Source organism: Sminthopsis crassicaudata, chromosome 4 (genome assembly GCF_048593235.1).
Source record: "Sminthopsis crassicaudata isolate SCR6 chromosome 4, ASM4859323v1, whole genome shotgun sequence".
Taxonomy (NCBI): Eukaryota; Metazoa; Chordata; class Mammalia; order Dasyuromorphia; family Dasyuridae; genus Sminthopsis; species Sminthopsis crassicaudata.
In genome coordinates this window covers 121,300,936-121,325,717 of record NC_133620.1, presented here as the reverse complement: position 1 = coordinate 121,325,717, position 24,782 = coordinate 121,300,936, and the positions used below count along the sequence as shown (strand labels likewise).

The 24,782-nt window shown below is 32.9% G+C and overlaps 1 protein-coding gene across 4 annotated transcripts in view; it reads left to right on the top strand.

The window, feature by feature from the left end:
• Positions 1 to 22,704, top strand: part of SMOC2 (SPARC related modular calcium binding 2) — a 254,794-nt gene extending 232,090 nt beyond the window's left edge. For 2 of the 4 annotated variants that reach the window (XM_074309298.1, XM_074309296.1), the window contains exons 10-13: positions 6,128 to 6,230; positions 15,772 to 16,019; positions 18,379 to 18,416; positions 21,112 to 22,704. In XM_074309298.1, coding sequence (XP_074165399.1) covers positions 6,128 to 6,230; positions 15,772 to 16,019; positions 18,379 to 18,416; positions 21,112 to 21,129 — 407 coding nt within the window. In that variant the 3' untranslated portion in view covers positions 21,130 to 22,704. Of the gene's footprint in view, positions 1 to 6,127; positions 6,231 to 15,771; positions 16,047 to 18,378; positions 18,417 to 21,111 lie in introns of all 4 variants that reach the window. The other 2 variants (XM_074309297.1, XM_074309295.1) reach the window with 1 other exon arrangement.
• Positions 22,705 to 24,782: the final 2,078 nt, after the last annotated feature.

Genomic DNA, 24,782 nt, shown 5'->3' with positions numbered 1-24,782 from the left:
TTAAGGCCGTCTAAGATGGGCCAAAGTGGCATACCCATGTATTTTACTTTATGACTTCTTATGATTTGGGCTTAGAGATAGACTGCCTTGCAGAGTTCCCCTCATCTGTCTTCCATTCATCATCAATATTTATGAATCACTTACTATATTTTAGAACATGTGTTAGGACTCACAGATATAAGGACAAAGAATGAAATAAACTGTATTTCCCTATAGGCCATTAAATTTCCTTGTTCCATTTCTTTTGTTAAGATAGATCTCACCTATTTGAGTGGCAGGGTTGGTATTATATTGACAAAGAGGAAGGTACCATTTTATAGAAGTATAGAACCAAAAAGGCATTTTAAGAAGTTTTTGATGTACCACTAATAAGTTTTCAAGATACCAAAAATATCCATGTTATTTCTTTCCAAGAAAGATATTTCATTGTATACATGTGCCAATAGATAACTTATCTCCTCCCTTTACATAAAGACTAGGTAGCAATGTCATCATGTCTATGTTCTCTGTGATAATAATCAGTCTTTTCCAGATGTGTTCAAAAGAAAAGAGCATTACCTCCCCCTTGTCCTCTCAATCTCCACTCCCATTCCATTCTTACTGAAGATTCACATCTGTTTTCTGATATGGGAAGTTAATGAAGTAGAACTGGCTTAAATACATTCTTTTTATATACAATAATAAAGGAAAAGTCCCAAGTGTCAAAGAGAAATTTATAAGAAACAGGGTACTTTTAACTGCATAAACATGTTTTTCTTCAGAATCTAGCGCTATATTACAGAATAAAAAAAACCCGAAGTCATTCTTATTTTATCAAGGCTCAGAAAATGATAGTCTCACATTCTAAATGGGGTCTTATTTCCTCATTTCCTCAAGGGTCCATTGAGAAATAATTTTCTAAAATAGAACTTTCTAATCTTGGATAATTCTTTCTTTTGCTTAAGGGATCACTGGGAAATATAATGGGATTATTAATCCCCATTGATGTCCAGAGCTTTTCCCCTTAAACCTTCATACATTGCTCTCTTTTTTTTTTTTTTCTATATTGGAGAGACTCCAGAGTAATTGGGGTCCCTTGAATGATTTTCTAAGACTTTTCCACCCCTTTTAAAAATTAATTTTTCACAGAGAAGAAGTTAGCCTGTCAGCAGCTATGTGTTTGTCATCTTCATTCTTATTACCAAAGAACATCAGCATTCTGAAGCTAGAGTAGTCTCAGAATTTCAATAATCTCTCCGTCAAGAATGAGATAAAGACCTTATTTATTTAGACTAGTAACTTCAAACTAATAGACCTCTGAGCCTTAAATTTAACACAGTAAGGCCTGACTAGAATTTTAGGAATTAATAAATAAGTGGAAAAGAAGATGTGTTATCATTAAATCTTTCCAAATCTATAGAATCATACAAAGGAGGTACCACTGAAAACTGACAGATGTATTCATTTGTAAAGAGAGATGATAGGAAAGACTTTATTTTTTTTTCCTTCACAATCAGGGTGTCCAATTCTTTGTAAACTTCAAAAGAAGAAAGTAACAAGATGAAACTGTGATGATGTGGCATGTCTGTAAATATTCAAAATAACTCAAAGGAATGAACAAATTTTCAAACATTTGTCTTTAAAAACAAAGAAAGAAACAAAAAAAGCCACAAAACCCCAATAATTATAATAACTGGGCATGTAAATTTAAAAGAAACTTGAAAAGGGGTTCATTGAGAATCTCCAATTGAGCAACAAATTAGAAATCATGAAAATCAAAGGTGAAATTCATGATTGGAAGTTTAAAAAAAAACACAACCTGCTGAAGTAATAAATAAATCTAGGAGTTGGTTTTATGGGAGTGGGGAACAAGACAGATGGGCTATTGTCTAATTTAATTAAAAAATAAAGAAGAAAATCAAATGTCCAGTATTAATGAAAAGGATGAAATTACCACCAATGAAGAAATTAAAGCAATCATTATGAAATAATTTGCCCAATTCTATGCTAATAAGTATGATAATCTGACCAAAATTAATGAATATTTGTGAAAATATAAATTACCTTGAATAACAGTTCAGAAGGCAGAAAGCCTAGATGACTCAATCTTAGAGAAAAAAAAATTTGAACAAGCCATTCATGAACTCCCTAGGAAAATATCACCAGGACCTGATGAGTTCACAAGTGAATTCTGCCAAACATGTAATGAATTAATTTCAATACTATAGAAACTATTTGAAAAACAGGTGAAAAAGAAATCTTACCAAATTTACTTCATGCACAGATATGTTGCTGATACCTAAACCAGGAATAGCGAAAACAGAGAAAGAAACTTATAGATCAATTTCCCTATTGATATTAATGCAAAAATTTTGAACAAATTACTAGTAAGATGAGTATGGCAACATATCACCAGAATTACACATCACAACTAAGCAGGATTTATAACAGAAATGCAGGATTGATTCAATATCAGGAAAAACATCATCATAATTGGCTGTATCAAAAATAAAACCCACAAAAATAATATAATTATCTCAAAAATGCTATAAAAGCTCTTGAAAAAACACAGCATTCATTCCTATTAAAAAAAAAAAAAAACCACTGGAAAGAATAGAAATAAGAGAGAGTTCCTTAAAATGATAAGCAATGTCTATCTAAAATCATCAACAAGTATTTTCTCTAAGGGAAATAAGTTAGAAGCCTTCCCAATAGAATCAGAGATGAAATAAGGAAGTCCATTATAAACTTTATTTTTTTTTAGTATAATGCTAAAAATGTTAGCTATAACAATAAGAGATGAAAAAAATTGAAGGAATTAGATTAAGCAAATTATATGACAATATACTTAGAGAACTGTAGAGAACTAAAACAATTACTTTAAATGATTAACACATTTGCAGGATAGAAAAAAAAATCCACCTAACTCATTGTTATTTTTTTATATGACCAACAAAGTCCAGCAGCAAAAGATATTTAAAAAGTTCTATTTACAACAACTGGAAACATTATAAAATACTTAGGAATCTGCCTGCCAAAACAAATACAGGAACTATGTGAACACGATTACAAAACACTTTTTATACAAATAAAGTGAAATCTAAACAATTGGGAAAATAGTAATTGCTAATGGATAGATTAAGCCAATATAATAAAAATGATAGTTCTGACTAAATTAATACATGTATTCAGTGCCATGCCAATCAAACTGTCAGAAGTTATCTGATAGAACTAGAAAAAATAACAACATAATTCATCTGGAAGAAAAAAAATAGATCAAATATATCAAAGGAATTAATAAAAAAACATACAAAAGGAAGATAGCCCAGCAATACTTGATCTCAAACTATATTATAAAGCAGTAGTTAGCAAAACTATCTGGTACTGGCTAAGAAATAGAATGGTAGAACAGTGAAATAGATTTGGTAATATGACATGGTAGTCAATGACCATAGTAATCTAATATTTGGTAAACCCAAAGACCCTAGCTTTTGGAATAAGAACTTATTGTTTGACAAAAATTGCTGGAAAAAGTAGAAAACAAACAACGTATGGGCCAGCATCTCACACTACCCAGAGAAGGTAAAAATGGGTATATAATTTTGACATAAAGAGTGACACCATAATCACTTAGAAAAGCAAGGAATAGTCTACTGTCAGACCTATGGGGAGAGGAAGAATTCATAACCAAACAAGAGATAACATTAGAAAATGCAAAACAGATAATTTTCATTATGTCAAACTAAAAGGTTTTTGTACAAACAAAACCAAAGCAGCCAAGATTAGAAGATAGCAGAAATCTTGGAAACTATCTTTATATAGTTTACATATAAGGGCTTTATTTCTCAAATAGATAGTGCACTGAGTCAAATTTATAAGACTAAAAGCCACGCCCCAATTGATAAATGATCAAAAGGTGTGAACAAGCAATTTTCAGATGAAGAAATCAAAGTTATCTATAGGCATATGATGAAGTACTCTAAATTGCTTTTAATTAGAGAAATGAAAATTAAAACAATTCTACCATACCACCTCACATCTATCAGATTCCCAATATGACAGAAAAGGAAAGTATAAATGGTGAAGAAATTGTGAGAAAAATGGGACACTGTTACATTGTTGGTAATGCTGTGAACTGATCAAAACATTTTGAAGAACAATTTGGAACTGTGCTCAAAGGGCAACAAAAAACTGTGCATAATCTTTAACATAGCAATATACTAGTAGATCTATATCCCAAAAAGATCACAAAAAAGAAAATAATTTATAATTTGTAATATTATTTATTACAAAAATTACAAAATAATTTATAAAAACTCTTTGTGATGACAAAGAATTGAAAACTGATGGGATGCTCATCATTTGCGGAATGAATGAACAAGCTTTGGTTTATGAATGTAATGGAAAATTGCTGCGCAAAAAAAACCGATGAACATGCAGATTTCAGAAAAACTTGGAAAGATTTATACAAATTTGTGCAAAGTGAAATAAGCAAACCAGGAAAAACAATGCACACATTATCAACAACATTGCATAATGATAAGCAAAGCATGATTCAGCTCCTCTTAGTAATACATGATCCAAGACAAGTAAAAAGAAGGAATCACAAAGGAAAATTCTATTCAGTAAAGAACTGAGGGACTCTGAATGTAGATTGAAACATATTTTTCACTTATTTTATACTTTCTTATGTTTTTTGATCTTTCTTCTTTTACAACTATGACTAATATGGAGCTATAGCAGGTGTTTAAATTATACTAAACTGTTTACAATGTTTAGAAGAAGTGAGGGGAAAGAAGGAGAGGAAAATTTGGAACTCAAAATCTTTTTTTTTTCATTTTCTTTTTTATACTTTTTTATTTTTCCAAATACATGCAAAAATAGTTTTCAATATTGACCTTTGCAAAACCTTTTGTTCTGAATTTTTCTTCCTCCCTCCTTCCCCATTCCTTCCATAGAGAGCAAGCAATCCAATGTAGGTTAAAACATGTGCAATTTTTCTAAACTTATGTCTGCATTTGTCATGCTGCACAAGAATAATCAGGGTGAAAGGAAAAATGAGGGAAAAAATAAGCAAACAAACAACTGACAACAACAATAATAACAAAAAGTCAAAATACTATGCTTTGATTAACATTCAGTTTCCATGGTTCTTTCTTTTCATGAGGATAATACTTTCCATCACATGTCTATGGAATTGCCTTGATTCACTTCATTGTTAAAAAGGACCAGGTACATCACAATTGATCATTATAGTGTTACTGTGTACAATGTTCTCTTGGTTTTGCTCACTTCACTAAGCATCAGTTCATGTAATTTTTTCTGAAATCAACCTGTTCATCATTTCTTAGAGAATGACATTCCATTATATTCATATACCATAACTTGTTCAGCCATCCCCCAACTGATGGGTATCCACTGAATTTTCAGCTCCTTGCCACTAAAAAAGGGATGCTATAAACATTTTTGCACACTTAGATCCTTTCTCTTTTTTTTAAACACTTTGGGATACAGATTCAGTAGAGACACCGTTGGGTCAAAGGGTATGCAAAATTTGATAGCATAATGGAACTCAATGTCTTGTAAAAATGAATGCTAAAAGTTTTCTTGACACATAATTAAGGAAAAATAAAATTCTATTTAAGAATGGTTTTTACACTTAAAAAAAATTAAAGCCCCACAATAAAAAGGGGGAAAATATAAACAGTCCACAGCAGTATAACAAAGTGAAACTTGTTTTCACAATGGATGGAGAGATAGAAGTATAGAAGGAAGGAAGGATGAAATGAAGGTTGGAAGGATGGAAAGTAGGAAGGATGAAAAGAAAGAAGAAAGGAAGGAAGGAAGGAAAGAAGGAAGGAAAGAAAGGAGTCACAAAGAATCAAACATTACTGAAAAAAAAAAGACTCAACAACAATAGCCATCCCCATTTTGCAGTTAAGGAAACTGAGGCAGAAAGAAGTAAAATGATTTGACCACGGTCATACAACTAGTGTCCAAGACTAGATTTGAACTTACATCTTTCTTACTTGAAGCCAAGCACTCTTATCTATCGTACTATCTAGCTGTCTCGTGTAATCATATTTTTAAATATAAAAAGATATATATATATATATATACATACATACATATATATTTAAAATTTTAGGTTGTCCTGGAGCCAAGAAGAATGAATTCCTGACCAGTGTTCTGGATGCTTTGTCCACTGATATGGTACATGCTGTTTCTGATCCTTCCTCCTCATCAAGCAGGTAAATTGTACTTCATTTTAAAGGGATTTGAAATGAACATTTCAGGATTGCTACCAAAACTGACACAATAGTATTATATAATTGGGCTTAACTGATACTCATGGAAAAGATGTTTTTTGCATCAAAATATGAAACATGTCTTCCCCTAGAAACATAGATTCTAGAGGAAGGGAATGATATCTATAGGTACTTTATTCAATAATAGGTTATATGATCTTGAGCAAATCATTCAGTGATGCTCTAGGCATTTACTTATAATAACTACAAAACAATAAGTTGAATATAAGGTCATGACCTATGTTCTTTGAAATCAGAAGTTTGGTCGTATTTGTACAACCTATCCCAAACCCATTCCTTCAAGTACTTTTTGTAATAAGGCTGAAAGTGAAAATATTGTTTATGATAGAAAAAAATCCTCCAAAAGAAATATTACATGTTTTATTCAGAAATGTAGGTTCTGCCCAGAACTCTTGGAATTGTCTGATTGAATTTTAGCAATTATTAATTAGAATACTGAATTTACAATTCTTAGTTCTTTTTTCTTTTGAAATACCTAGTCATATTGTTTTTTTCTGCATTATTTTGACCAGTTCTTCAAATCTATTGCCAAAAAACATGAAACAGTTTTTGTTTTACTTGAAATTTCCTTCTACCAGTCTAATAAGGACATTTTTTTTCTGGGGCTCATTTCTGTACCCTAAGGATAATCAAAAGAGAATCATTGATTTCCCAACATTGGCACAATTATGACATTAACCATCATTCTTTTTTTTTTTCCTGAGAAGTAATAAATATTTCCCCCTATATTTTCAGGATTAATTCTCAACTTATATTATCTAGGATATTGTTATAATAATTTTCCCCAAAACTTAGTTTAGTTCTTTTGTTCTACTGAAAGGAAGGAGGAAAACAAACCAGCCTTTATTAAGGACTTATCATGTGCTTGTCAGGCATAGTACCAAACAAATAAGTAAAAAGAAAGATAGTTATTATCCTCAAGGAGCTTACAATTATAATGGTTGGGTTGAAGTGGAGAAGACACCCAAAAGGGAACTAAAGAACATACTAAGGGAAGGAAAAGAAGGTATCTGCAAGGGTATGATTATGAAGTCTGGAAGCCAAGAACAAGGCCTGGAAGGGAATTGAGGGTCAGCCTGAGTCCCTCCACAAAATTGAGGTCCCAGGAGAAACTAACCAATGGAAGAAAGGGGTAGACCTGATAGAGAAATATTTCAGATTGTGAAGGCTACAGGGATGGTTAGATATTCCAGGGTAAAGAAAACCTAGCTCCGAGGGAAGTTACTACAGAATGAAACATTGGAAATGGTTTTAAAGTCCAAAATCCAGTAATGTGACTGGACAGGAATAAATCTAAGAATTTTATTTTTGACTTCCGGCCAAGATGGCAGCGTGGAGGCAGACAGCTGCTTGAGCTCCTCATTTTCTCTCAGAACTTACTTCATGACAAGCCTCAGACTTAATGCTTGACCCAGAAAGAAATCCACAAATAATCACCAAGAGAAGACATCCTTGAAAGTCGCCAGAAAAGGTCTGTGTTTGCTCGGGGGAGGTTCAATCAGACTGGGCACAGACTGAGGGCAGGCAAGCCAGAGCAAGACAGACAGTTCACACAGCTCAGACAGGAGGGGGAGGGGTACGATCTCTGCCGTTTCTGCAAAAAGACTTTTTCCCCAGAGTGGATACTCTGTCTTGGCAGCAAGCTAGGATCAGCTGAGAGGGTGTAAACACCGGAGGTGAAGATTAAAACCCCTGGAAAGCCAGCATCTCTCGGAAGCCGGCCACCCCCAACCCCCACCTGGACTGACTCAGTGCGTTCTCAGAGCCTCAGAGTACAGACTCAGTACAGTCATTGCTGTTCTGTTAGTGGCTCTCTGCTGCCCTACCCCCAGTCTGTAGAGGAAATCCATTAACACCATCCAGCCCCAGCCCCCACAAAACAGACCAATTGTTTCTCTTGTCAATTTGTTTTCTTCTATTCCTACTCTGACAAAATGAACAAAAAATTCAAAAGGGATCTAACCATTGACAGCTTTTGTATGGAGAGAGAGCAGACTTCAAACAATGAGGAGACTAAAAATAGACTGTCCCCAGATGAATCCCCTAAGAGGGATATGAGCTGCTCCTCAATACAAAAGAATCTCATAGAGGAAATCAAAAAGGCTCTCACAAGAGAGCTGGAAGAGAAATGGGAAAAGGAAAGGGAAGCTTGGCAAGAGAGCCTGGAGAAGTCATCCCATGCATTCAAAGACAGAGTGGATAAAGAAATCAAATCATTGAGAAACAAGATTAGTGAACTGGAAAAGGTAAACAACTCCAAGGAAAACAGGATTAGTGAGCTGGAAAAAGAAAACAGCTCTCTAAAAAATAAAATGGATAAAATGGAAAAAAATTCCATAGAAGATAAAAACTCAATTAGACAATTACAAAGAGATATAAAAAAAGTGAGTGAAGAAAATACATCATTGAAAATTAGACTGGAACAAGGAGAAACCAAGAGGTAGTCAAGCAAAACCAGAGAAATGAAACAATCGAAAAGAATGTCAAGTACCTTACTAGAAAGACAACAGACCTAGAAAACAGATCCAGGAGAGACAATTTGAGAATAATTGGACTCCCTGAAAAATGTGAGGAAAAAAAGAGCTTGGACACCATTTTCGAGGAAATTATCAAAGAGAACTGGCCAGACATTCTGGAAACAGAGGGTAAAATAGACATTGAAAAAATTCATCGATCACTTACTGAAAGGGACCTTAAAATCAAAACGCCAAGAAATATAGTGGCCAAGTTCAAGAACCATCAGACAAAGGAAAAGATATTGGAAGCTGCTAGAAAAAAGCAATTCAGATATGGAGGATCCACAATTAGGATAACCCAGGATCTAGCAGCGTCCACATTAAAAGAATGCAGGGCCTGGAACATAATATTCCGAAAGGCTAAGGAACTTGGTATGCAGCCAAGAATAACTTACCCAGCAATAATGAGCATCATTTTCCAGGGAAGAAGATGGACAATTAACAAAATAAATGAATTCCATCTATTTTTGATGAAAAAACCAGACCTACATAAAAGGTTTGATCTTCAAATACAGAACTCAAGAGATTTCTAAAAAGATTAAAAAAAAAAAAAAAAAAAAGAAATCTTGAGAACTATACTTCTGCCAAAAAATATGTAAAGAACATATGTACAATTTGTCTTAGAAACTAGAAGTGGAAAGGAAATTATATCATAAAAAAGTGTAAAGTGGTGATACAACATCTCATGAAGAGGCAAAGGTAACCTATTATATCTGAGAGAAAGAAAGGAGGGAGATGAACATAGTGTGTATCAATAGACATATTCGATTTATGGTGAAACTTCTACTTCATTGAAAAGTGAAAGGGAAGGAGTAAGCTAAGGGGAAGGGAATACAGAAATTTTGAAAAAAAGGGGTAAAATAAGGGGAGGATCTTTAAGGTGGGGGAGGGATCCTAAAAAGGGAGGGCTGTGAAAAGCAAGTGGTGTTCACCAGTTTAATACTGGGTAGGGGGGTAAGAGGGAAGGAAAGGGGAAAAGCATAAGCAGGGGTTAGTAGGATGGCAAGCAATATAGAATTAGTCCTTCTAACCATAAATGTGAATGGGGCAAACTGCCTCATAAAGAGGAAGCAGTTAGCAGACTGGATTAAAAATCAGAATCCTACTATATGTTGTTTACAGGAAACACACCTGAAACAGGGTGATACATTCAAACTAAAAGTAAAAGGGTGGAGCAGAATCTATTATGCTTCAGGCAAAACCAAAAAAGCAGGAGTAGCCATCCTCATCTCAGATCAAGCAAAAACAAAATTTGATCTAATTAAAAGAGATAAGGAAGGGCATTATATCCTGCTAAAGGGCAGCATCAATAATGAAGCAGTATCAATATTAAACATATATGCACCAAGTGGTGCAGCATCTAAATTCTTAAAAGAGAAATTAAGAGAGCTGCAAGAGGAAATAGATAGCAAAACTATAATAGTGGGAGATCTCAACCTTGCACTCTCAGAATTAGATAAATCAAACCACAAAATAAATAAGAAAGAAGTCAAAGAGGTAAATAGAATACTAGAAAAGTTTGATATCATAGATCTTTGGCGAAAGCTAAATGGAGACAGAAAGGAATATACTTTCTTCTCAGCAATTCATGGAACCTATACAAAAACTGATCATATACTAGGGCATAAAAACCTCAAAATCAAATGCAGTAAGGCAGAAATAGTAAATGCATCCTTTTCAGACCATAATGCAATCAAAATAACATTTAATAAAAAGCCAGGGAAAAATAGACCAAAAAATAATTGGAAACTAAATAATCTTATACTAAAGAATGATTGGGTAAAACAGCAAATCATAGACATAATTAATAACTTCACCCAAGAAAATGACAATAATGAGACATCATACCAAAATGTGTGGGATACAGCCAAAGCAGTAATAAGGGGAAATTTTATATCTCTACAGGCCTACTTGCATAAAATAGAGAAAGAGAAGGTCAATGAATTGGGCTTACAACTAAAATTGCTAGAAAAGGAACAAATTAAAAACCCACAGACAAACACAAAACTTGAAATTCAAAAAATAAAAAATGAGAATAATAAAATTGAAAGTAAAAAAACTATTGAATTAATTAATAAAACAAAGAGTTGGTTCTATGAAAAAACCAACAAAATAGACAAACCCTTAGTAAACCTGATTAAAAAAAGGAAAGAGAAAAAGCAAATTGTTAGTCCTTGAAAATGAAAAGGGTGAACTCACCACTAATGAAGAGGAAATTAGAACAATAGTTAGGAGCTATTTTGCTCAACTTTATGCCGATAAATTCGATAACTTTAATGAAATGGAAGAATACCTTCAAAAATATAGCTTGCCCAGATTAACAGAGGAAGAAGTAAATAGTCTAAATAGTCCCATCTCAGAAAAAGAAATAGACCAAGCTATTAACCAACTTCCTAAGAAAAAGTCCCCAGGACCAGATGGATTTACAGGTGAATTCTACCAAACATTTAAAGAACAACTAACTCCAATGCTATGTAAACTATTTGAAAAAATAGGGATTGAAGGAGTCCTACCAAATTCCTTCTATGACACAGACATGGTAATGATACCCAAACCAGGTAGATCGAAAACCAGGTAGAAAGAAAACTATAGACCAATTTCCTTAATGAATATTGATGCTAAAATCTTAAATAAGATATTAGCAAATAGACTTCAGAAAATCATCCCAGGATAATACACTATGACCAAGTGGGATTTATACCAGGAATGCAGGGCTGGTTTAATATTAGGAAAACTATTAGTATAATTGACCATATTAATAATCAAATTAATAAAAACCATATGATCATCTCAATACATGCAGATAAAGCATTTGATAAAATCCAACATCCATTCCTACTAAAAATGCTTGAGAGTATAGGAATAAATGGACTATTCCTTAAAATAATAAGGAGCATATATTTAAAACCTTCAGTAAACATCATATGTAATGGCGATAAACTAGAACCTTTCCCTATAAGATCAGGAGTGAAACAAGGTTGCCCACTATCACCATTACTTTTCAATATAGTACTAGAAACTCTAGCCTCGGCAATAAGAGCCGAGAAAGAGATTCAAGGAATTAGAGTAGGAAATGAGGAAATCAAATTATCACTTTTTGCAGATGACATGATGGTATACTTAGAGAACCCCAAAGACTCTGCTAAAAAGCTACTAGGAATAATTCAGAATTTTAGCAAAGTTGCAGGATACAAAATAAATCCACATAAATCCTCAGCATTTTTATACATTAACAACACAATCCAACAGCAAGAGATACAAAGATAAATTCCATTCAAAATAACGGTTGATAGTATAAAATATTTGGGAATATATCTACCAAAGGAGAGTCAGGAATTATATGAGCAAAATTACAAAACACTTGCCACAAAAATAAAGTCAGATTTAAATAATTGGAAAAGACATTCAGTGCTCTTGTATAGGCCGAGCGAATATAATTAAGATGACAATACTCCCTAAACTAATCTATTTATTTAGTGCTATACCAATCAGACTTCCAAGAAACTATTTAAATAACCTAGAAAAAATAACAACAGAATTCATATGGAACAACAAAAGGTCGAGAATTTCAAGGGAAGTAATGAAAAAAAAAAATTAAGTGAAGGTGGTCTAGCTGTACCTGATCTAGAACTGTATTATAAAGCAACAGTCACCAAAACCATTTGGTATTGGCTAAGAAATAGACTAGTTGATCAGTGGCATAGGTTAGGTTCACAGGGCAAGATAGTGAATAAAAATAGCAATCTAGTGTTTGACAAACCCAAAGATCCCAAATTTGGGGATAAGAATTCATTATTTGACAAAAACTGCTGGGAAAACTGGAAATTAGTATGGCAGAAACTAGGCATGGACCCACATTTAACACCACATACTAAGGTTAGATCAAAATGGGTCCAAGATTTAGGCATAAAGAATGAAATCATAAATAAATTGGAGGAACATGGGATGGTTTACCTCTCAGACTTGTGGAGGAGGAAGGAGTTTGTGTCCAAGGGAGAACTAGAGAGCATTATTGATCACAAAATAGAACATTTTGATTACACCAAATTAAAAAGTTTCTGCACAAACACAACTAATGCAAACAAGATTAGAAGGGAAGTAACAAATTGGGAAAACATTTTTACAGTTAAAGGTTCTGATAAAGGCTTCATCTCCAAAATATACAGAGAATTGACTTTAATTTATAGGAAATCAAGCTATTCTCCAATTGATAAATGGTCAAAGGATATGAACAGACAATTTTCAGATGATGAAATTAAAACTATTTCCACTCATATGAAAGAGTTTTCCAAATCACTATTGATCAGAGAAATGCAAATTAAGACAACTCTGAGATATCATTACACACCTGTCAGTTTGGCTAAGATGACAGGAACAAATAATGATGAATGTTGGAGGGGCTGTGGAAAAACTGGGACACTGATGCATTGTTGGTGGAGTTGTGAAAGAATCCAACCATTCTGGAGAGCAATCTGGAATTATGCCCAAAAAGTTATCAAAATGTGCATACCCTTTGACCCAGCCATACTACTACTGGGCTTATATCCCAAGGAAATACTAAAGAAGGGAAAGGGACCTGTATGTGCCAAAATGTTTGTGGCAGCCCTTTTCATAGTGGCTAGAAGCTGGAAGATGAATGGATGTCCATCAATTGGAGAATGGTTGGGTAAATTATGGTATATGAATGTTATGGAATATTATTGTTCTGTAAGAAATGACCAACAGGAGAAATACAGAGAGGCTTGGAGAGACATCAACTGATGCTAAGTGAAACGAGCAGAACCAGAAGATCATTATACACTTCAACAATGATACTGTACGAGGATGTATGCTGATGGAAGTGGATTTCTTCAACATAGAGAAGAGCTAATCCAATTCCAATTGATTAATGATGGACAGAATCAGCTACATCCAGAAAAGGAACACTGGGAAATGAGTGTAAACTGTTATTTTTACCTTCTGAATCCAATTCTTCCTGTGCAACAAGAAATTCGGTTCTACACACATATATTGTATCTAGAATATACTGTAATATATTTAACATGTATAAGACTGCCTGCCATCTGGGGGAGGGGGTTGGGGGATGAAGGGAAAAAATCTGAATAGAAGTAAGTGCAAGGGATAATGTTGTAAAAAATTACCCATGCATATGTGCTGTCAAAAAAAAAGTTATAATTATAAAATAAAATAAAAATTAAATTAAAAAAAAAGAATTATATTTTCTCTCAGTTAAAAAATCTCTGTTATAGTAAATTAAGAGTAAGACATGAAAAGAAAAGGATTAGCAGCTGTTATGGAAATTTTCTTTTAGCTGAGGCGAACCAACACATCTTAGTAAAATAAGGATCAAAAATTCTTAGATTTATGTTTCATGTTGTGGGAACATTTTTTTCCTGGAAAAAATAATTATCACTTACAAAATTTCTTCCTCAAATGCAGAAAGCAATAAATTAATTGCCAGGTGAGAGTACTCTTTACAAGTTTTAGGAAAGTAATTAGCATCGGAGAATTTCCTGAGGAATTTAACATACATAAATTTGATTTTGAAACTAGTCAATCTAGTGGATCTTAACAAAACTAACAGAAATTTCCCAACCCTACTGAATGATAAGCTGTTTTACTCATATACATATATATAATATACATATCATATATATATGTATAATTATCTTTTTATCTCTCTCTATATATATATCTATAGTGAAATAGTTATGTGATAAATGGAGAATAGTCTACATTGCCAATTCATTTCAATTCACTAGCCACTTATTTTGGTTCTATTCTATGCAGTGTACATGTTAAGTGTTGGAAATTGAAAGACAGGGATAAAAAAAAAAAAAAAAAACAGGCCCTGTCCTCAAAAAGCATGCACTTTGCTTTTTCACATATTCAAATCAGTGAAAAAATTCATTTTGTCATTCAATCCCTCCTGAAAAGGTTTGCATTTCATAACATTGCATAAGTCTCCTGATTTAAGGAGATGTTACTGCCCAAAAAAGTAGCAAATTAAAGATTCCCTTCCTCCCCACAAATATAAACATGTACATACATAAACCCCTCTTAGAAATAACTTAACACCAGAATAGCACCAATGAGTTAAGTGCAAATTGAACTAGAAGCTGTTGGATCTCCTGTATGAATTGGAATATCTTCTTGAATTAACTATAAATATGATTATGTTATTTACAATTTGATCATTACTGGAGGCAGCTAGGTGGCGCAGTGGATAGAGCACCAGCCTTGAATTCAGGAGGACTGGAGTTCAAATCTGGTCTCAGACACTTAACACGTCCTAGCTGTGTGACCCTAGGCAAGTCACTTAACCCCAGCCTCAGGGGAAAACAAAAAACAAACAAACAAACAAAAAAAAAAACAATTTGATCATTACCAAAGACAACACCTGACTTTTACTAAATCAACAATATCTTAGAATACTTGAATAATTTAGGAAGCTATATGGACAACTTTTTGACAAAATAAATTGGTAAATTTTGACAAAATACAAAAAAAAAAAATTGTGTTTTTCTAAAACCTTAGAAAAAGGCAATTTTTTTCCTAAAGCAAATATGTGAGAACTCAATCATTACAACCAAAAATCTAGGCAGAAACCATTGCTGAGCATGTTGGTAGATTTTGTCTGTGCTTTTGGAAAAGAGAACAATATATAACTAGGAAGAATAAGGTTGATGAACTAATGTCTTAGATTTATGTATTGTTCTGTAATACTTAAGATAATTCAAATTTAAATTATCATTATTTGCAACCATTTTCCCTTCTTCAATTAGACCTCAAGTTCCCTAAGAACAGGAGTTAAGTGGTATTTCTTTTATGTCCCTTAGCAGGAGACACAGAATAGATAAACATGTTAAATAACCAATATAGCCTTTCTTCAATGTTATATAAACAAATGAATTTCAAGAAAATCTCATACTTTGTTTTCATTTCAGACTTTCAGAACCTGATCCCAGTCATACTCTAGAAGAGAGAGTGGTCCATTGGTATTTCAAGCTACTTGATAAGAACTCTAGTGGTGACATCGGCAAGAAGGAAATTAAACCCTTTAAGAGATTCCTTCGAAAAAAGTCCAAACCCAAGAAGTGTGTTAAGAAATTTGTTGAGTATTGTGATGTGAATAATGACAAATCCATCTCTGTTCAAGAGTTAATGGGCTGCCTTGGTGTTACAAAAGAAGAAGGTAAAGCAAATACAAAGAAACGTCATAGTAAGAACCTTTTCTAACTTCTTAAATCTTTGAATTAAAGTCAAACTTTGGCATATCTTAGATTTTCTTTTTAGATTTTACAATTGCTTCTACTGCACAAAACATCCAAGAGTTTTAGAACAGAAGAGTTATTTTTTGCATGAGCTTCTTAAGTCAATCATTAGTCACTAGGATAGTGGTTCCTATTAGGGATAAAAAAAAGTTTAAGAAGATAGAGTTTACATTGTTTCTACATTGTTTCCCTAAAATCAGATCATGGATAGGAGAAAGAAATCTTTATTCCATTAAAAAAAATGTTTTGCCTCCAGTTCCCTAAAAGGCTTATCTGAAAAGAATCAGAAGCATTTTATGGACCTTGCATTTCTGGGTTATAGTAACACTGAGAAATTTTGGGATATTGTCCTAATTATGGAGACTTACTCTGGAGACAGACATAGGAAGGAGTTCTATGTTCAGGTAGGATAAGGACTTCTCTGGGGTCAAAAATGCTGCTGGTGGTGATAAATTTTTGGAAACATCAACTCATAGAACAAAGAAAGATAAAAAGTGTTCCCAAATCCTGTGCAGATACTTTCCCTTTTTCAATGACAATGGAGAAGCAAAAAAGAAGGTAGAAGATGCTATATAATAATTTTAAAAATTAGTCAGTAGTTGATTTGCTTATATTACTGATTTAGCTATTAGTATTCTAAATATGAACTCCTTTGTTGATGACAAACTGTACGAGGGACTAAATCTTCTCATTTTTACTGTATAGGAAACCAGGAATCTAAAGGAGAAATGTTGTAAATAATGTTAGTGGAGAAGTATATAAGTGGAGTGGGGATGAAGGCAGTATGGGTTGCAAGATTAGTGGGACAGCTTGTACACTCTACTGGTATCTGAGTAGTATGAATGGAATGTGAGGAATACCACAAATTGCTAAGTGGACTTGTTCATGCAAATTGATGGGAGGACCCAGATTAGAGTTATAGAACAAAGGCAGGTGTGAATAGATTATAATTCTTATGACTGAGGCAAAAACCTACATCCCCAACATTATAGATCTGTTATATTAACATTATTGGAGAGATCTGAATATGTTGGCAAAAGAGAAAAAAAAATCAGTGGGGAGGGAGAGAATGAAGATGCAAGACAGCTATTTTTTCCACAACATAGATATTTTTATGAATACTTATTATACTAATACATTAAATTTTATCTTGTTGATGTAAACACAAACTTAATATATGATAGGATGATATTCTATTAAATGAAATCATTATATTTCTGAAAAGTTAGGAGTTACTTGGATCATATGTTGATGGGAATTAGCATTCTACAAGATAGGAGATCTGAGGATTGCTATCAACTTTATTTGTATATGAACATATTCTTATATGATAAGTCCTAATACATAATCATTTCTTAACAGACATTTCTTTCAGAATTTCAGTTAAAAATAGTCTGAGAGCAATTGTCTATATTTTAAGAATAGTTTCTGTGTTCAACTTGAGTTTTCATTTGAGTTAAACAAATTTGAAATTGAAAGGGCCCTATCTTCGACTTTTTGGGGACTCAGAGACAAAAATAAAATAGTCCCTGTTATTACAGAGTATCCATTCTCCTAAGGGTAGAGGTGGAGACAATATGTGCTCAAATAAGCAACTATGAGGTATGTGAAAAAAAGAGGTATAATAGTGACAGCTATTGAAGAAATCAGCAAAGGCCTTATGTAGGGAAAACTACATTCTGAGCAGTTCTTTAAAGGAAGTTAGGGTGCTAGAAAGCAGAGATGAGGACTGGATATATCCAAGATAGGGAGGATCTTTTTTTTTTTTTTTTTTTCCTTGTGTGAAAAAGCATGATGGTTGGGACTAAAATGCTATATATGGGAAACAGCTGACTGTACTCTTTAACTAGAGAAAAAGAATATAGAGAGAAAGTGTTATGAAATAAGGCTGGAAAAAATAAGGATGCCCAAATTAGATTACTTAGGACTTTAATGATCCAGCTGGAGATTTTGCTTTTTTATCCCAAAAGCAATAAGAACATATTGAGGATTAGGGGTGAGGTTATAAAATAATCAAATCTATGTTTTAAGAATATAACCTTGTGAAGAATAAATTGGAGAGGAGAAATAAATGGTAGCAGAAAGACCAATGAGGAAGCTATTGCAATAGTTTGAAGGGAGCAGTGATAAAAGTCTACATCAAGATATGAAAATGGAGATGAATGTGAAACATGTTGTAAAGTTAGAATGCTAGTAAAGACTGTAGTCAAGGTACTTTTCTGAAGTTGGACTATAATATGTGAAATGAAATATAATTTGAAATGCTTATTTTTCTTTCAGCTCCTAAAGTCAATTCCGAAAGTACTTCTAACAGGCAGGTATGTGTAATATCCTATTAGGATTATTAAAATTCCATAGGCAGAATATATAAGTATGTACTGAATATATATTCACTCATTTTAGTCATATTCAATTCTTCTTGACCTCATTTGGGATTTTATGGGAAAAAGATAGAAATAGTTTGTTTTATCTCCCCAGCTTATTTTACAAATAAGGAAATTGAGGCAAATGGGGTTACATGACTTGACCAAGGTCATGAACCTAGTAAGTGTTTGAGACTGGATTTGAATTCACTTCTTCCTGAACTGCTGGTTTGGCATTCTATTTGCTGTACCATCTAGTTACCTTATATAGAATATATAGTTGTATATGGAATATCTATATATGTGCATATATGTATATAGTTGTTTGTATATATACTAACATATCTATGTAGATATAGTATATATCCACAGATATAGTACATTAGATATCTATATCAATCTTTGTATGTATATATATCATAATGCAAATCTATGAAATAAAGACACAATTGTCATAAGTCTTTTTTCCCTTTCCCTCTTTTGCTCAAATCTAGAGTATTTGCTAAAAGAAAAACATAGGTTGAATCATTTCTCTATCTCAAAAGGTCAGGGCAAATTTCCCTCCCTCACTTCTAGTCAATTTGTTGTTTACTTTGTCTCTTTCCTAGTTTGATGTTCCCTACAAAATTCCTAAAACAAATTCTGCTTTTGTTATGATTTTTAAATGGCTTGGCTGAAGCTTAAAACCATTTCACAGAATAAGATTTGTGATAAGTTTTTCTTTGCTTAGCAAATATTTATGGTTTTAACTTTTAAAATCCCTCCACAAAACACTTACACTTTAAAAATGGGTTGGCATAAAAACAATTTAGAAAACTGAAACTCCTCAAATTTTCAATCAAGGGCACACATACACTAGATTCAATTACACTTGAATAGTCAGTTGAAAATACTGCCCATTATTCTGCTAAGAATGTTTTCTTACAAACACCCACACATTTTAAAGGTTTTTTTTTTTTTTTGACACTATTACTATAAAACAGAATTTTGTAGTTAAAATTTTCTGGGTGAGCTACTAATGACATTTATGTAGTATAATAAGAAAACAAGTGTAAATATTCCTTCTGAGGAAAAAAAGATAATGGGAGGCACTATACAAGAAGATGCACTTCTTATCTAGCATTTAATCAGAAAAAAAAATCCTAAAGATGACTCATCTAAACCCTCTACTCTGTTCTCTTCTTCTTTTCTATTTGAAATTTGTATTTGATTAGAGCAATGTCATCTACTGTCCAAAGAAAAAAGTAGATTTCAAAATGATTGCACCTTTCTGCGTATCTAGTGTACTGAAGTGCATATTTGTTCTATTAATTTAACTTCACCAGTTTCTTAATAAAATCAAATAGTTCTGATTTTAAAGATACTTGGAACACTGTTTTTAAGTAAATCAAATTGAATAACATAAAAAGTTGTATTATTTCTGCAGGATTTTTAACCTATTTTTGTGTCTTGGTTTCCTTTGGCAGTCTTGTAAAGACTGTGGACCTTCTTTTCAGATTCATGTTTTGTAATGAAAAAATCTATTATCAAAATGTATTTCTTTAAAAGTTCATGAATATCAGTTTATAACTAAACTGTCTTAGAGCAATAAAATACCAAGCTGTAGAGGATCAAATATATATATACACATATACATATATGTACATATATATTTATAATTTCTAAGGAATTATAAATTCTTATATAATAGAAAATGGATATATTATTTCACAAATTAGTCATAAATATTTCTGAATATAGTCATTTAAATAAAATTTCCCATTCTTTCTTTAATAGAGCATGGTCAATAAAAATATTCCTCAGTTTTTGTCTTTACTCTCTACTCTCTCTATATATATTTAAAATATTAATAATTGAAAAATGCTGAGCCAGTTGGATCTTTTCTCCTTTTCTCTGGCAGCCTGCCTTTACAAAAGGAGTGAAAAGTAGAAACACAGTCAGTGCCACAAGACTTTGTGTGTGTGTAGGGGGGGGAAGGTTATATATGTATATAAAATTTAGTTAACTGAATTATACAGTCATCAAACTTATGACCATAGGTTTATTAGCACCTTTGTCCTAAATGAATGAGCTGGAAGAGGGGGAAATGATGTATACCAGGGAAATACCAATGAGTTTTTCTGGGGGAGAGTTAATAAAAACACATTCTTCAGTTGAAACTAATATTTTTGTAAAATCTTTCCCAAAAGGAGCATGATATTTTAAAAGGGAAATCAATATCTTTAACTTTATAATCTTTCCTTCTCCTTGAAATAATATTTATCTTCTTGACTGATTATTTTTCCATTTTACACATTGAGTATTTGAGTAAACTCAATATCTTGTTGGTTGATATCTTTAATTTGAAATGTATTTGGGAGTTGAAAGGGGAGACAAGGATTATGAAATGGAAAATTTGATATCTACACAGAATGTTGACTATTAATTGCTATTGAACTTACTGATTATTTTAGCAACCAGGCTTTCATTACTTTGAGATCAATTTGAATCTACTGGGATTTTTCTCTTTTAATTGGTGAAAATGAATGGAAACTGATTAATTTTTAAAGATTTAAAAGAAAAATAATTATATTCTTATATAAATACATATGTTATTTTTTTACATATATGATTAAATCTGACCTTATAAAATACCTTTTTCTCTTTTCAGCCAAAGAAGCAAGGATGAATGGCTATCATAGCAAGGCAGATCTTCGACATGTGGGAGATTCCCTCACCAAAAGGCAATTAAGAAAAAAAAACAACCATAGTATTTGCACTTTGTACTTTAAATGTAAATTCACTTTGTAGAAATGAGATATTTAAGCAGACTTTTAATCTGTGAAAATGGAATGGCTAGTTTCAAAAAAATTAATCACATACAATGTATGTGTCTTCTTTTGACCTTTGAAATCTGTACTTGGTGGAGATGTATTAAGTTTGCATTTGAACTTTTTTTTTTTTAATTTTAAAGCATTTTTCTGCAAACATTAATGTAGTAGATACCATCTTATTATAGTAGGTTATTTTGGTTCTAATACCATGCCTCTTTTTCTAACCAGTACAGTCATTTAACATAGTTATGCTGACAATTTGCTTTATTGAAATCTACTGTACTCATAATATTCTTGAATCAGTGTTGGAAGCTTTAGGTTTCCAAAGAAAGTTTGTAAAATACAGCTGACTCAGCTTTGCAGTTACTAAGAATGGATTTGTAGTATAGGGAAGGGTTTTGTTTTGCTTTCCAGAGATCATGCTCATGCAGTGAGCTATGCAACCACTACAGGATTCAAACAACTACATTTAGTACTCTTGTAGGAAAATACATTTTTCTAAACATTTGCTATGCACCTTCCATTGTAATCATTTGCTTAAGTTTTGCCTTTGGCTCCAATTAGTCATGCAGCAAACTGAGAGAGAGTGAGGTGAATTGGAGTGTCACTCAGAGTTGGTCCTGCCAAACCCTAGAGCATGTTCCTACTGCTGTCAGGACTAGGCAATAAAGAGGTAGATTTATTCAGGATAGTAAATCTAATTATGGAGAGACAAGGCAGGCTAAACATGCTTGTCTGTCTTGATTTTCCTTTACACCTGGCAGAATCTTCTTCTACCTGAGGCTGCCCTCAGGTCCACTGGAAGGTAAAGCTATCACCTGAATAAATGGTGAACAGTTGCTTCCATGAGACATAGCCAGCCAATGTCAGCTGTGCTTCAGCCATTGGCCTTGGAAGTCAAGGAATTCTGATAGTCTTTCTGACCTCCCCTCTCATACTTCCAAGAATGCCTCCATGGAGGAAGAATATGCAGGTGAGCTAAGAATTTTGTGTCTAATGGGATCCTGAGAGAAAAGATTCTGGAGTTGAATACCTATAGGGTGTATGTAGCAGAAATGTCAAACATCTGTTGGCATCTTCAAACCTGGCAGGAGGTTTGGAGGAAATTTTGCTGCATTCCAAAAACATGAATTTGGGGCATGACATGCAAGAAATGAATAACAGTTAGTTGTGATGCTTTCTAGGCTTGGACTTCTGGTTGGGAAAAATCTTTATGGCAAATCAAATACTCATGGAAAAGAACTTGTATGAATATATTTAAAATTTGCAAAAATTGGATTGTAAACATTGGAGCAACAGTTAAAAAGTACAAATGTGTTTCATCTTTGTTTAAAGAAAAAGTTTAATCCAAAATTTATTTGGTAATCTTTCATATTGTTAAACTTTGAATTTAATCTTCTTTTTAGATTAAAACACAATATGCTATCAAAGCTGTTTCTTTGTCTTTTATTCTAATAAATTTGAGCAACTATGATGTTTTTGTTAAAGTGTGCAATATAACTAAGATACTACACATATAGTCTTATAAATAGAGGAATCAATTAAGCAAGCTATCAGTCCACCAATAAAGATGTACTGAGAATTGCTATGTGTTTGACAGAGTTGAGCACCTTGGGACATGCAAAAATATATAAAGGCTATTCCCTGTCTACAAGGAAGTTGTGATGTAATTGTAAAGACAAGATATATACAATAAAGTAATTAGCATATTGGTACAAATATAGACTATAGTGATTCTTCTCCTTGCACATCAAGCTTGAAAAAAACCTGAATAAAGCTTATCTCGCAATGACTGACTTTTCTCTATCTTTGTATGAGTCTGGAATGAAGATAGAGTTTACTGTGTACATATTACTTTTTCCCCCCTTTCTCTTCATCTGTACAAGCTCTATGAATATGTATTCATACCAGCTTGTCCATGCAAGCACCCTAGCAATTCTTAGGCCACTACCTTCCATTTTTGGCCTTGGTTAGCACAGCTTGAAATCCCCCAGCAAACCCTTTGGCCCTTCCCCAAATATCCATCTATCTACCTTTTATACTAAACATATTTAATATGAAAGTTTTTGTTATATTATTTTTCAATCTTTAACAATATCTTTGGGGGCAGCTAGGTGGCACAGTGGATAGAGCACCAGCCCTGAATTCAGGAGGACCAGAGTTCAAATCTGGTCTCAGACACTTAATACTTCCTAGCTATGTGACCCTGGGCAAGTCACTTAACCCCAGCCTCAGAAAAAAAATAAATTAAAAAAAATATATTTTTTCCCCAAAAAGATATAATTTAAAAGGTGAGACCAACATCTTTGAGGGTAATACATTTATACCAACGTATAGTTTACATAGTTATAGAACTATGAGATTGTATCAATTGGCAAAAACTAAGTAAGTACAAAAGGAGACTGAAGAGATATGAAAGTTATCTTCAAGTAATCAAAAAGCTGAAAGGCTATTATATGGGGAAAAGGTAGGAAATAAGGCACTATATATTTATTATATAGGGCCAGGTATTGGAAAAATCCTGGGATTATACATACAAACAAAAAGAAAGATAGTCACTATCCTGAAGGAATTTATATTCCAATGAGAGAAGACAACACATAAAAAAGGGAACTGAAAAGCAGGAGTGGGAAGGAGAAAGGGGCATGGTGGTGAAGTTCAGCCAGAAGCATAGCTAGAAGAATCAAATATGGCAGATCTGGATGTACCACCAAAGTGGAGACTCCTGGAAGGGAATTTACCAATATGAAAAAGGGACCAACATAGTAGAAGGATGTTCCAAGATTGGAAGACCAATCACTGAGAGAAAATAAACAATATTAAAATTAAAAGTGATTAAAACCTTTAGTTTGGCTCTAGAGGACAAAATTGGAAATACTAGATAGAAGTAACAAAGACATATTTAGATTTGAAGCAAAAAAACAACAAAAAACTCCTCCTAACAATTAACTGGTTCACTAAATGAAATGTATTGGATCAACCTCAGATAGCAGTAGATTACCCACTCCAGCTTATTGAATTTTCCAGCAGTATGTAGGGAATTCTTTCAAAAGTCCAAGTTGCATTTGTTGGCCCTTTGTACTTTCTACCTTAATATCTATCTTTCTTTGATTATATTATTAAGATAGATTTTGAACCAAGACTCAGATATAACAGTTCTGAATTGTCTTCCTAAGAATTGCAGAAAAGATAGAAAGAATCGGAAATAAAAATTCACAATCTGATTTCAATTCACTTGAAAACACATAAAACTTGAAAAGGGATTTTACTCGATTTCTGGCTTCTTTCTGGCATTCTGTAGGTAATTGTGCTCAATTCCAGTTTAAATATTTGAAGGCCAAAGCATATCATCTGGCTATTCTACGCATTGCTTTCCACAAGGTCATATGCACCTGGAGGATTAATCTTAACTGATGAGTGATAAATTAATTCAATCCCCTCTGAGTTTTCAAATGCTGAAATAGACTAACCTTACATATCTTGCTATTATTATTATTTTGGAAACCAT